General features: G+C 31.9%; 4 protein-coding genes across 7 annotated transcripts in view; 2 read left to right on the top strand and 2 right to left on the bottom strand.

The window, feature by feature from the left end:
- The window catches only part of LOC123707337 (coactosin-like protein), a 17996-nt gene extending 12677 nt beyond the window's left edge, over positions 1-5319 (bottom strand). Inside the window, exon 1 of one of the 2 annotated variants that reach the window (XM_045657326.1) lies at positions 5038-5319. In XM_045657326.1, the coding sequence (XP_045513282.1) occupies positions 5038-5091 (54 nt within the window). In that variant the 5' untranslated portion in view covers positions 5092-5319. Of the gene's footprint in view, positions 1-5033 lie in introns of both variants that reach the window. The other variant, XM_045657327.1, reaches the window with a different exon arrangement.
- A 617-nt stretch (positions 5320-5936) lies between these two features.
- LOC123707531 (EKC/KEOPS complex subunit TP53RK) lies at positions 5937-6855 on the top strand. 2 transcript variants are annotated; one of them, XM_045657642.1, is made up of 2 exons: positions 5937-5998; positions 6091-6855. In XM_045657642.1, the coding sequence occupies exon 2, from the start codon at positions 6103-6105 to the stop codon at positions 6823-6825; it is 723 nt and encodes a 240-aa protein (XP_045513598.1). In that variant the 5' UTR covers positions 5937-5998; positions 6091-6102; the 3' UTR covers positions 6826-6855. The 2 variants fall into 2 exon arrangements, with proteins under 2 accessions (XP_045513598.1, XP_045513599.1); XM_045657643.1 differs by having other exon boundaries at positions 5961-5998; positions 6075-6855.
- Positions 6856-7281: 426 nt separating this feature from the next.
- Positions 7282-9561, top strand: LOC123707530 (39S ribosomal protein L39, mitochondrial). Of its 2 annotated transcripts, none has more exons than XM_045657640.1 (8): positions 7282-7458; positions 7525-7704; positions 7887-7987; positions 8355-8496; positions 8643-8861; positions 9012-9125; positions 9221-9336; positions 9420-9561. In XM_045657640.1, the coding sequence occupies exons 1-8, from the start codon at positions 7386-7388 to the stop codon at positions 9492-9494; spliced, it is 1020 nt and encodes a 339-aa protein (XP_045513596.1). In that variant the 5' UTR covers positions 7282-7385; the 3' UTR covers positions 9495-9561. The 2 variants fall into 2 exon arrangements, with proteins under 2 accessions (XP_045513596.1, XP_045513597.1); XM_045657641.1 differs by having other exon boundaries at positions 7322-7458; positions 7535-7704.
- Positions 9562-9688: 127 nt separating this feature from the next.
- Positions 9689-12896, bottom strand: LOC123707529 (gastrulation defective protein 1 homolog). The gene is made up of 4 exons (XM_045657638.1): positions 12199-12896; positions 11951-12062; positions 11043-11238; positions 9689-10926 (listed from the first exon to the last, which is right to left on the bottom strand). Exons 1-4 carry the CDS (start codon positions 12697-12699, stop codon positions 9807-9809), a joined length of 1929 nt encoding a protein of 642 aa, XP_045513594.1. The 5' UTR covers positions 12700-12896; the 3' UTR covers positions 9689-9806.
- Positions 12897-13192: the final 296 nt, after the last annotated feature.

Raw genomic sequence — 13192 nt, 5'->3', positions numbered from 1 at the left:
CTTGAGGCCTGAGAATAGGAAAAAGTCGCTGGGGGCCAAATCTGGATGGATGTATGCGGAAGCAATTAAATCAACTAACACTGGTGTTTTGTCTTTACTCCAAAAAACAGTAAATTATATTTAAATTAATTTAAAATTATTTAAAAATTTGATTTCTCTTTTGGAAAGCCAAGACAAAATTTGTGTCGCGAAATCAGCGTAGTTAGCAAGTATATACAAATAATATCCCAACGTTATAGCGTCAACCCATGACTATACCTAGTATGTAAAACGTCACAGATAAAATCTCTTTTTAATCTTGCAAACGCGTTATTTATAAAGTTCTGAACCGGCTTTTGTTTTATGTATTCAGTTCAAAACGTAAGTAAATAAATCATACATCCTTTGTCCCCTTACGCCATTCTTAAAATAAGTAAGCAGAGTGTATGCACAAAGGGCTAGGATTAAGTCTCCCTTAGCTGAGTCAAACGAGAGGATACTTCAGTCAAGGAGTGGGACAGGTAACGGCTAAATGTCACCTAGTATTCATATCCACAAAATAAAATTCTTATTTGCAGTAAATTGAAAAAAAAACACGAAAGAACATAGATCATTTTCACAACATTTATAAATTAAAAGAAACATATTAGATATATAACTAAATAATTGAATTAATATAAACAAATCATCTTCTATAAAAATAATATTGATCACTGACACTGGACAGAGCATCCCCTAAATCCTACTGCTGGTAGCACTTTCTTACTATATAGTAATGAAATGTATTTTATTTTTAAACCAATAAAGTACTTACCACATATTTACTTACATTATTATGATAACGGTTTCCAAACAACCTTTAAGTTGTTATTTGTTATGTGGTAGTTGACAATTGACGTCTATCTGATATCTACGAGACCATGAAAATTCCGCGTTTAAAAAGGAATGGCGAAATCCTCTGAGGATTAAAAGCGTTTAAAAATACAATGCAATTTTACTTCAGATAACGTCCATTTTCATTTTTAATTTTACTTTTTAGCAGTATGAAAGCACCATTGAAATACTAGCATACATTTCACAGACAAAACAGAAAATCAAATGCGCGGGAAAATACCAACACAGGACACAAAAAATCCTTTTGTCATTCTTGTGAATAATGCTTTGAAAAAAGAACAGTTAAAATGAGTCGTGCGCTATGCCAATGTTGATGATAGCAAAATACCTAGTCTAGTATCTATTGTGACAAAAAAAAATGTTGCAGCCCAATACAGCTTTGTGGCTTATGGCTTTTATAAATATTTAAAAAATTAGAACGGTACAAATAAAAGAATGCACCTTCCGCCGGAGAGAGTGAAATCTCAACATGACTTGCGAAATATACAGTTTCCGTCTGACTCAATCCTTAAGGATTAAAAATATTCACATCTGGCAATAATCCAGATAGCACAATTTTAGTTCTTACTCAGCACTTTCAGTCTTAATATTGTTGACTACCACGTGACTTTTTAGAAGCCGAATTAAAATTGAAAATTGGTATTTTATGTTATGTGTATGAACTAATCAGCAAAAGTTACGCGACGTGGGCGTTGAAACGTAGGCCGATTGCCAGGGCCGACTACGATAATTCTGGCAAGAATGAACTACTAAGTTGAGGAAGTAATTCCTTATGGAGACAGTACATGTCTACGGATCCCGATGAATGTGAAACCTAGCTATTCACTGATTCCAGGAACTTGATTTCTTTTAATCAAGTAGATCCTGGTAGATTATACATAGATCTGGCATTGTGTTCGACACACATGTTGACTTCCCGTAAATTTTTAAAAAACTTAACTCATTTTCGCAGACGTGACCACGTACCAGACGTGTTAATTGTTATTCTTAAACTTTTGCTCCATAAAGCTTTTAACTCATGTTTATACAATTTTTTATTGTAAAATTAGGTTTAGGTATAAATTAGAATGTGTTCAATGCACTGTTATATGCGTTAATATAAATTAGACGATATCAATAAAAACTGGGCCGGAGACGTGGTCAAATAAAATGTCATATAATCTTGTATTGCAGTGTTGCGTAAGAGACCTTCTTGTCCTTATTGGGAGAAGCGGGTCAAGTAGGACAGGTTTGCACGAATTATGGGACAATGTGATATTTCAAACTTAGGGTAAGTTGGTAATGTATGGTTTGTCAAGGTCATTTTTCACTTGCTAGTACGTGACTTCGTTTCCATGGTAACAGAAAAGCCCGTACGTCATTTTTTTTTTGGATTCAAACATTCAGGAGTCATGGTTTGCGCTTATTTTTTCCTCTAAATCTGTCCTTTAGCCTGTCGGAAAGTCATCAATACGAATTGATTACGGCCGTTAAAAAAAATTGCAAGGCGTCAACGGTTCCACACACTATAAGGAATGTTACAAAAACTGTAGTGGGCGACAATACAATATTACAATTAAGTAATTGTTTGGTGTTACCTTAATCTAGACGAGTAAAAAATAGACATAGCTAATAAACGCTATCGGTACAGTGACCTTAGGATTAATGATCTCAAAGGGGATTTTTTTTTCTTTTCTGTCTTTAAAAGATGACATCTTTACTAAACGAAGGCTTATGCGTAGATTAAGCTGGATAACGTTTGCCTGTTTATTATCTATAATATATATATATATATATATATATATATATAATATTGTGTAGTGTCTAAAAAATATCCTTATGTTATTAGAAACATCATTTAATCTTTATTACAATCAAATATACAGTATTTAGAATTTTCGTAACCTAAAAAAATTATAAATAAATAAAAACAAATTTAAAAAGTTTGGTCCCTGTTGCAGTATTCCTTCAACGCTGGCAGAATTTCCTCGCTTATTGCATACATAATCATTTGTTTAATATAAGTTATAATATCAAATATTGGTATGAATCGAACATATATTATTATATTATTTATTAAATTATACGTTTTAAGCCAGCGAAGTCTATTTGAATATATCGTAAAATGAGAGTAACGGATGTTGATATCTTGATCGCCTATTGTCTTTCATACCGTTCTAGCTTTGGTTAACTGTTTAATTTAAGTTCCCAAGCTTTCGTTTAATGGTGGGATGTTTGACTCAATTAATTATCTATAACGCGAGTTGCTAGTTTAGGATATTATTAATTTTACAAAAATTGTTCATTTTTTTTTAAATTTAACTGAAATTTTAGTAGTATTAGCAGATAGATACCGCGTTACCGGTATACAGCTAAAGGCAACTTTAACGTACGGCGCGGTTCTTCGCGCCTAGTCACGTATGAAAAATCAAAATTCATGATTGTTTTTTACGTTTTTAGAATGACAATGTTGCGAATACAATGTACTGAAAAAAATAACCAATACGTCCATTCTAAACCAACTGAAGACAACAAGACTGTCAACTCCTCAACAACAGTCAACATGTATATGTGTTACTATCATTTACTAACGAGTGCTAGGCTACTTTGCCCATATTGCCTTGAGAGAACCGAAAAGTCTCGTCGAACTGCTAATGGTAGGGAGGAGTGATGGCAGGAGAAGTCGGGGTCTGAACAAATTTGGACCATTATGGGTCTCAATATCCCTAATGCCATGACAAGCTGAGGATAAAGTGGTGTGGAGACAGTAAGTCGACGTGTCGGTTGGGGCAGTCAAACAGGCAAGACCTTCAGTAATGAAGACTACAAAGAAGAACTTGAGTTTAATAAAATATATAAATATTGTTAACGTGAGATAAAAAAACCAAAACACAATTAACCAAAATATTTTCGTTGAATGGGAACGATTGTGGCAACGAATAAATACGAGATGAATAATCAAGATCTGTAACGCCATATGCTTCGGTGGTTACTTTCGCCAAAAGTTACTGAAATTCAACATTATATAACAGAATCGTTATAAAACATTTTATTTTACCGTTTCTACGGTGACTGAGTCGGAACGCGAAAGTTATTTATCCACATTGAATATTTTTCTTGGATTCATAAAAAAAAATAAGGATTCATTTCGCTGTCACAATAATATTGGTAATTTGACAGATTATGTTTTCTTAGTTTAACATAGACGGATTCGCGGGTAGGTGAAATAATGTTAATGACTCAACAGTTAGGGATGAACCATAATTATGTAGTTTAAAAAATGCTAATTGAGAAAACTTCGAATAAAGGTTAATAGAGATTTTAGGTCCCTGTGATCTTTTAGCGACGGTTATAGATCAAGAATTGAAGGTATGTACTTACATTTGGGCACCTCACTAGGGGCTCACTATTTCCAATTGGTACCAAATTCCCTAGGAATCACAAATTACTAGCTATCTTGCTCTATCATGAACCTTGTAAGTGTTAAATTTAATTTAGCATATTTACGATAACATACAAAAAAGGTAATTAAATAAAGAAATAAAAATAGTAAAATTGTCATAATAAAATAAATCTATTTGGAATAAATAGAAAAAAAGTAATCGTAATATTTGTTAACAGGAATTTTGTACACTATATGATGGTCGTGAAAAACACATTACTCATAGGATGATTATTCCAAAAATAATCCTAAAGAATTCTTTGTCAAAGCGTACGTCATTAACCCCTCTAACAAAAAGCTTTCAGTGTTCAAAACAAAACGTAGACAGAAATCACATTATCGTATTGGGCTGGTGCATATACCTACTGCACCCAGACGTATAGCCCACTTCACCCCCCTTACGTCTGAATAGCTTAGGCGTGCACCATGACTAAGACATAATACGCTTTTAAATCTATTATTTATTATTATTACTCCTCAACTATTTTCCGTTGTAGAATGGGGCGACAGATATTTATTAAATTTAGATAATTAAAAATGAACAATTACTTAAGTTTATTCATTACATAATTATAGCTATGTAATTGAATATTAATTTTAATAGTCATAAAAATGTAATAATATATATAATAACATATTTTTAAATGTATTAAAAAATTACGTGGCGCTTTTATGCTTTATAATACTAATTTAATAATAATAAGTACGACATAGTAAAATATGAGAATATTTTATTTACTTACTTTTTTGGGTCCGTTTTGTACGATGTTCTCGTATTCCAATCCTTCTACGGACATTTTAACAATTATCACCTAAAATTTTACACTTAAAAACTCGAAGATATGTATAGTAAAAAATTTAGAAAACACTGCGCGCCGTCGCTCAATCGTTAAAATTCCACTAGATTGAATAATTCACATCCATGAATTCGTTTTGTACAAGTGAACAGAAGCTAACAACCAACCGACACAAGTGTACTAAACAAAATGCCGCCCGCACAGCCTCCCTTCCAACAAAGGCAGCGAACTACACACGGGTTCCACGAATACCCGATGCACTAATACATATTAAGCCTTTCGGATATTATCTAATCGCCAGATTAGATTATTTTACTTTCATTTAACTTTAAGGGATAATAAAACTAATATTTAGTTACATGTTGTTTGACAATTTTTAACTCAATTTTCATACGTTCTTTTTGTCTCCAAAAAGATACTTATTTTTATCAAAATTAACCTTCCTATTTAAGATTTCAATATTAACTTTATTTTTAAATTTTTATGTGGACAATTATCATTTTAGTGTCCCATTTATGAAATTATTGTACGCGGGAAAGGTTAACGTTTCGCGGGTTTTTTTGTTTAGTTTTTAGTGGTTGGTACAACTGTGTTCCTTAATATAACAGACTTTAACTATGCTTTTTTTTCAAATTTAGGTATACTTTCTAGGTATCTTATTCTAAGCTATTATTATATTCTTATTTGATGCTGTGTTAAGAACATAACGATAGACTTCCTCATATCTCCTTAACATCCTCAGTCTATGCAATCAACAATGACTCTTTGACATATCAAAGAATTACTGTCAACTGTCATATTTGATAGTGACAGATCAGTATGTGTAAGTAAATAATATATGTGTAAATAAACATATTTTTAATTATTTTCACCGACATAAAAATTAACATATGTAACTCATTAAAAGGTAAATATTAATTATAATCTAAAAGTACCGATGTGTCATTTAATAAAAATATGCTATAACGTTAGTTTACTGTAAGCAAATTCCTGTTTTAGGGTTATGTCAATATGTGTGAAGAATTCAAGTTATTAAAACAAGGTGCAGAAGCTAAGTTGTTAGTGTGCAACTATTTGGGAAAACCAACGCTTATTAAGGAACGGTTTCAAAAGAATTATCGACATCCAGATTTAGATCAGACCATAACAAAAGAGAGAATAAAGAATGAAGCCCGATCAATTGTTCGCTGTAAGACAATTGGTGTTAAAACTCCAACCTTATATTTAGTTGATTTTGAACGAAGACGTATATATATGCAGCATTTTGAAAATAGCATTACAGCAAAAGATTTTATCATAAACACTAAAAAGCTTGAAACGGGTGATGGTTCAGCTAACTTTAATATGCTTTGCCAAAAAATTGGGGAGACAGTGCGAAAATTGCATGAAAACAGTATTATTCACGGTGATTTGACTACCTCCAATATCTTACTTATTGACAAAAATCCTGCCTCCAAAGATGTAAAATATTTGGAACAGGATAACATAGAATTAGTAATGATTGATTTTGGCTTGTCTCATACGGCATCTAATGCAGAGGATATGGGTGTAGATTTATATGTGTTAGAAAGAGCTATTATAAGCACACATAATGACTGTCCAGATTTGTTTCCTAGAATTTTAGAATGTTATCAAAACATAAAAACAATGAATAAATCTTATAATATTAAGGAAGTTATAAATAAATTTGAAGAAGTTCGAGCAAGGGGCAGAAAGAGGACTATGGTTGGTTGAGATTAAGATAAAATAAAAAATTAAAGCGAGTATTAGTTTTTATTGTTATAACTGTATATTGTAAAAACTCTCAGAATATATTTTATGCAAAAATTTATATCCATACATTAATTTTTAATAGTTTGTTTTTGATAACTTATTTCCTGGGGCTTTTTTTTAATTATGGCAATAGTTTTTACTTTATGCCAGTTTCAAGTAAAAAATTCCTGGAGGTTGGGCATCAGTCTCATGAAGCTTGTCTTAACTCTTATCTTGTGCCAGATGCTAAACTCTGCTGCACTCACTATACCCGTTTACTCCCTAACGTTATGCAGACAATTATTAAAACGTCTGGCGTCTACGACGATGACGATACTTCTCATACTTAATAATCTGTCACCGTAATTTTGAAAAATATAGTTAGTCCACAGAGCATTATATACGAGATTTACATTTAAGACTTAAGTGATGAGTCTGTGACTATTACAAAATAATAATATAACCTAAAACACGCCTAATTTTTTTTGGGATTCGTTAGAGGAATTAAATGAACAGTAATTAGAATTGTATTTTTTTCCAGAATGAAGCGAAATATCCAGTGTTTATTCAAATCGTATAATTATAATCAGAATATTACGACTACCTTATCGAAGAGTAAGTTTTCACATCATTATTTTGCCTATCGATGATTTTCTTCGTACATTAACTATATTATTTTAGGATTCCTAAGTTCACAAGACGCAATAGACCGTAGACACCATTTGTTCATGCTAGAAAAAAAACGGCAAATAGAAAATGTGGGAAGAATAGAAAAGATAGAAATAAATTATAAAGGGATACCTAAAGACTGCACTTTGATTATGAACAAAGATATATCGACACCATACGATTGCGCTAAACGTGAGTTTTAATATTGTTCTAATTTTATGCCTTAGTATCTTCAAAATCAGCTTTGTGATACCTAATAATATATATATATATATATATGATAACTGTCTTGTTCGTACAATTGTAATATATCTGATTTAGAAATTGTCAAGCCTAATAAGTATAGTTATAGAAAATTTAATAAAATATTTCAGATCTAAGTGAGTGGCATGCTGATACCAGTGCCTTAGCTCTTCTTGATGGAACTGTGTATTGGGATATGCACAAGCCTCTTACTGAAAGCTGCAGTTTAGAAGTGATTCCCTTTTTGTTGTTGTTACATAAGTATATCCTACTAACAGTCATACTCAGACTCATCCATGTCCTACATCAAGTTGTAACACAGACTGATATTTAATGCCTGATACTGTAACCACTGTTTTATAAATTCTAAAAAAATCTATGGTAAACTTATCTAAATGAGTTGTGGGTTAATAATCATTAAAACTTAATGGATAATTCTGAGTATAGCTGTAATTAATTCAGTTGATAAATTCCAAAATGCTCGTTTTATGAATAATATAACTTAATACTTATATTCTAATTTCTGTTGAAAGTTTTCTCAAATAGATGTTCTTGTGTCTCTTCAGCAATCTAATTTAAGTGTTACCTTTAATTTTCAGTTGCAAAACTTTAATGTGTCTGAGCCGCAGCAAGTTAACAAAGCTTTCTGGCGAAGTTGTTCACTAGTTCTTGGTGCATGTGTGACAGCAGCATTCAAAGATAATGTACCTGTTAAATTGCACAGCTTTCCTGGACCTGACAGTAAATACATTATAATGTTTCTACCAGTACCTTATTGTATACCTTTAAAAAATATAACTTAATATGCCCTCTTAAATAAATGTGACATGACAATATGTGTAACATTCTTTTTGGAGAATATAACCCTTTTCACATGACTATTTCAGTCCGCAGTGGTTCATTCATCTATGATATAGACTTACCATCACTCCCTGACTGGAAACCAACTCAACAAGAGCTTCATACTTTGAGTGCGGAATATGTAATGCTGAGCAGAAAGGGTTTGCCAATAGAGCGATTAGATGTATCGGAACAGTTGGCTATGGAAATGTTTGTAGACAATGAACATAAAAGCAGTCAAATACCTAGTATTGCTAGGGCTAATGGTGAGTTTAGTTGTAGTATAAAACATTTATAGATTCTAATTATCCTTATTATTGCAAAAGTATAGAAGCAAATGTTTCAGGACTAGTATATTAAGTTCTCTCATTTCATTTTTAAATTAACAGACTTGGCTTTTTAATATGTTGTTTCAGGCAAAGTAACATTATACAAAGTTGATAAACATGTGGACATATCAAAAGGGCCGTTGATAGGCAATACTGCTCAAATTGGGAAACTTGCAATTTGTTCCATACATAAGATTACAGGTTAGATCTTTTATTACCATTTCAAACTTTAAATAGAGAATTGGTCCTGATTATAGACAAAGATTAACAATGGCTAATTTTAATAAAATTTTCAGGTTCTTCAGAGAGTGATGTAAAGCAACTATATAGGTTTCAAGGTGTAGCTTTACCAACAGGAGTGGTCCTCAATCACTTTGCATTCTCAATAATCATGGAACGAGCTAAAAAATTGGTGAGATTTTATAATAATAATTAAAATGATTGAAGTAATTGTTAACATCCACCATACAGTTAATCTTATTATTGTTATTCCAGAATTCGGCCCGTTCACCAATCAATCCATTTGTAGATACACGCGAACTACAGCAAAGTATAGCAGCAAGTGCTTAATAGTATAGTTTTATGTAGTTTATAGCTTTAATAAGGTATAATCTTAATTAAATGTTTAGAAAAATTAGTAGTTTCTTATGCTCTTCAAGGTATCAGGGTAATTGTCACTCGAGAGTTTTAGTTCAATTTCAGTATTTAAATCCATATTAGATTGGGTTTATTAACATTCATACCCTTTTTTTTAAATAATAATGGCAAGAACTTAAACTATATTTATAGAATAAAAAAATATGCCTACCATTGGCATTACAAAATAACATAAGGACTAAGATATAAAAGATATCAGTAAAATAACAAAATAATATTTTCCTTTTATTCACTTTTAGGTTTCTTAGCATCAGAGGGTCCATCCTCATCTGCGAAAATTGTTTTTGGTTGCGTATTTTTATAAGCAGGCGCCACCCAGAATGGATTTTCTTCTGCTTCTTTAGCATATTTCAGAATAGCCTCCCTCGGATCTTGTTCGTCATTCACTCTTTTACTCAATCCCAAATTTCTTATTACAAAAGAGCTTAATGTACTTCCTGAAGCTGCAACTCTTCCACCTTGACCTGAAGTTATGGGAAGATCTGGTCTTCTAGACTTAACAGGATCCAGTCTCTCTTTTTCCATTTTCTTCTTGTTTGTTCTCAACTTCTCTTGTTTGAATAAAGGTAATGCATGAGGTGTAATAATTTGTTGAGAGCTAACAACTTCTACAGATTGTCTTTTTCTATGAGTTTTGACTATACACAATTTAGCACCACGTAAACTCCTCTTGTTATCGTAATAGCATTTAACAACTCCATTACCACAGCCTATAAAAATTTGGTTCAATTTTGGATGCCAAATGGCTTTGATAACATGGGATTTGGTTACCTCAATACTTGTGACTGTTTCAAATGTCTTTGTATTGTAGAATAACAATTGTCCAACATCTTGGTTCCTTTGAAGTGATTCACCTGTAAAAACCATTGTATCATCTGGGCTGAAATTACAATCAGTTTGTTCATATCTAGAGAATAGATTACTAAATATGTTTAAAGGTTTTTTAAATGCTCGTAAATCCCACAGTTTTAGAGTGTCATCATTTCCTCTGCTGGCAAGATATGATCCTAAGTATGAAAATGCAATGCTGGATATTTCTGTCTGTTTTTGATGAGCATCTCTTAAAACACTAGATGTGTTGACAAAGTTCTTTCTATGATCCCACATTTGTATTGAGCCATCAAAGCAACCACAAGCAACAGTGTTTCCATCTCTTGAAAATGCACAAGCAGTAGGATTGGTCTTTAAGCCACCCTGTTGCCTGGGTTTTATAACAGATTTGTGTTGTTTAGGATTTTCAGTTAACCATAGGCGTAAAGTGCCATCCTGAGAACAAGTCATGAATTCTTCACGGATATGCGGATGCCAACACCCACTGTTTAGGGCAGCTGTGTGTCCTTTAGTTCTGTAAAAATATATTATGAAATATAATACAAACAGTACAGCAGAAAAACTATCAGGACATATTTATTTATCCAGATTTTTAACTTATCAAGAAATATTTTACAAAATTACACTAACTTTGCCATATCTGTAATATACTGATCTCCTTTAACACATTCAAGTACTTCAAATCCATCTCGATCTAAAACTTTAGCTTGTGCAGAGCCACTGACTACCAGTATGGAATCCCCAGTAGCAGAGTATTGTAGGGCCCTAATTGGATGGTTCTCACAAGGCTGTAGGGTGCGGAATGAACGCATCGAGGAATCCATGCCTGTAAATTATAAGTGATTAATTTGGCGCACAAATGTATTATTGTTGCTCATTATTCTTTTCTTTTATAGCGATAAAATTTTCATGTATATAACAACCACTCCTACAAGAGCTTTTAGTTGAATCTTATTAGAAAATAATTTCTTAGCTAATACTAATCTGCTAAACATAAACTGTAAGCTTGTGAGAGCCCTTAGCAGCATTGCCAAATTTTCTTTCCTCCAATTCAGGATTTTAAAACTTTGAGTAAAAAAAGGGGACATAGCAAAATAACATATAAAATCAGAAGTTTAAAAAAATTATCTTCTTTAAGATCAAATTACTTTTACATGACAATAGATAGCAAAAATAGCCATAGAAAATGTATTTCAATAACAATAAGATATTTTATTCAGATTTATCCTTTTGTTAAATGGTTGAGTCTTACTTGTCTTCTTACACTAAGATACTAGTTTAAACATATTCCTGGTATATATTTTGTTGACAGAGTTGTTGCCATTTGATGCATGACGGTGGTGTATTGAGTGAGTTGTTATCCCGAAAAAGCGGGAATAAGCCATTCCCATTTGGGATATGTAATTTACATTTAAAAATCAGGAAGTCTGGCAATACTGGACCTTAGACACATCCATTCTAAATGGGATGTCTATTGCATATAACCTACATCTATGTTAAATGTATCTTTGTATACAGTATTTTTTGATAAGCCTTACCAGCAAAATCCCAAAATGAAACATCATAATCAATGGATCCAGTGGCCAGTCTTGCTCCTGATGGGTCCACAGCTAATGCTACTACTGCTTTAGAACCATGATGCATTTCTACCTGAACAAGCATTAAGAGTATTTTACATATAGGTACAACACTGATTGAAGTGCACAAAAGGGGTTAAATATCACTAACAGTTAAAAATTGTTACTAGCACTAAAATATTTATATATTTTTAACAGACATTATCTACCTCATGTGTGTTTGGTATTCGTTTTTCTAAAGGTAATTCGTCATCATCAGAATCACTAAGCTCATCATAGCTGTCTTCTCCATCTTGCTTAGTTATTATTGTGTTTTCCTTATCTTTGTCTATAAGATTTAAAGGAATAGGAGGACCTATATCATCATTATTGTCATCTTGTCCTAAATTTGGTGGTAAAGGACCTATAACATCTTCATCATCATCTTTTGATTTAGATTCCATTGCTTTTTTAGCAACTTCTTGTGCAGTTTTCTTTGCGCGCTCCATCATTTCTTGAATATCATAGTTTTTAGCTTTTTTTCCAAAATTTTTTATACCCATAACTTGATGAACATGCTGGTTTTCTAAGTCATCTGACAGTTCTTCGATCTCCTTCTGTTCTTGAATAGGTCGTCCAAATGTCCCAAAACCTGATGAAGCTCCATTATCACTAGTGTCTTTTTGAAAATTGAGAGTTATTTTACCAAATGATATCGGTTTTTTACTCATTGTCACGATCCACTTTTGTAAAGATTAAACAATATAAATAAAAATATTAATGCTAAACATAAAGTTGTAAATACAGTAATCACTGTATTCTATATTTAATTAATCATATTTTTTAGTTAAATTTATGTTTTTAATTTTTTTTATTTAAAATTGCACTTATAAAGTATATAAAGAGTGTTTGGTAACTAATCAGAAAATAATACATAAATGTATATATGTACTAAATTGTTTTCCTACTTTGTAGTAAAGTGTTTTTATCTATATGGATATCATAATGTTGACATTGACATTGACATCAGTAATGGCAACTGCAGACTGCTACAGAGTGTTCCCTGTAGGACCAACTTCAAATTCCCCTATAGAGAAAAAAACCTTTTGAGTTTTTGTTGTCGAGTGAACTGAAAAACTTGAGTTTTACTGGATAGTTTGAGAAGTAATTTAAAATATGTACCAAAAATACATCAAGTTGTATAAAATTTCAAATTTGAAGTAT

Source organism: Pieris brassicae, chromosome 3 (assembly GCF_905147105.1).
Source record: "Pieris brassicae chromosome 3, ilPieBrab1.1, whole genome shotgun sequence".
NCBI classification, from domain to species: Eukaryota; Metazoa; Arthropoda; class Insecta; order Lepidoptera; family Pieridae; genus Pieris; species Pieris brassicae.
This window is presented reverse-complemented; position numbering and strand designations above follow the sequence as displayed.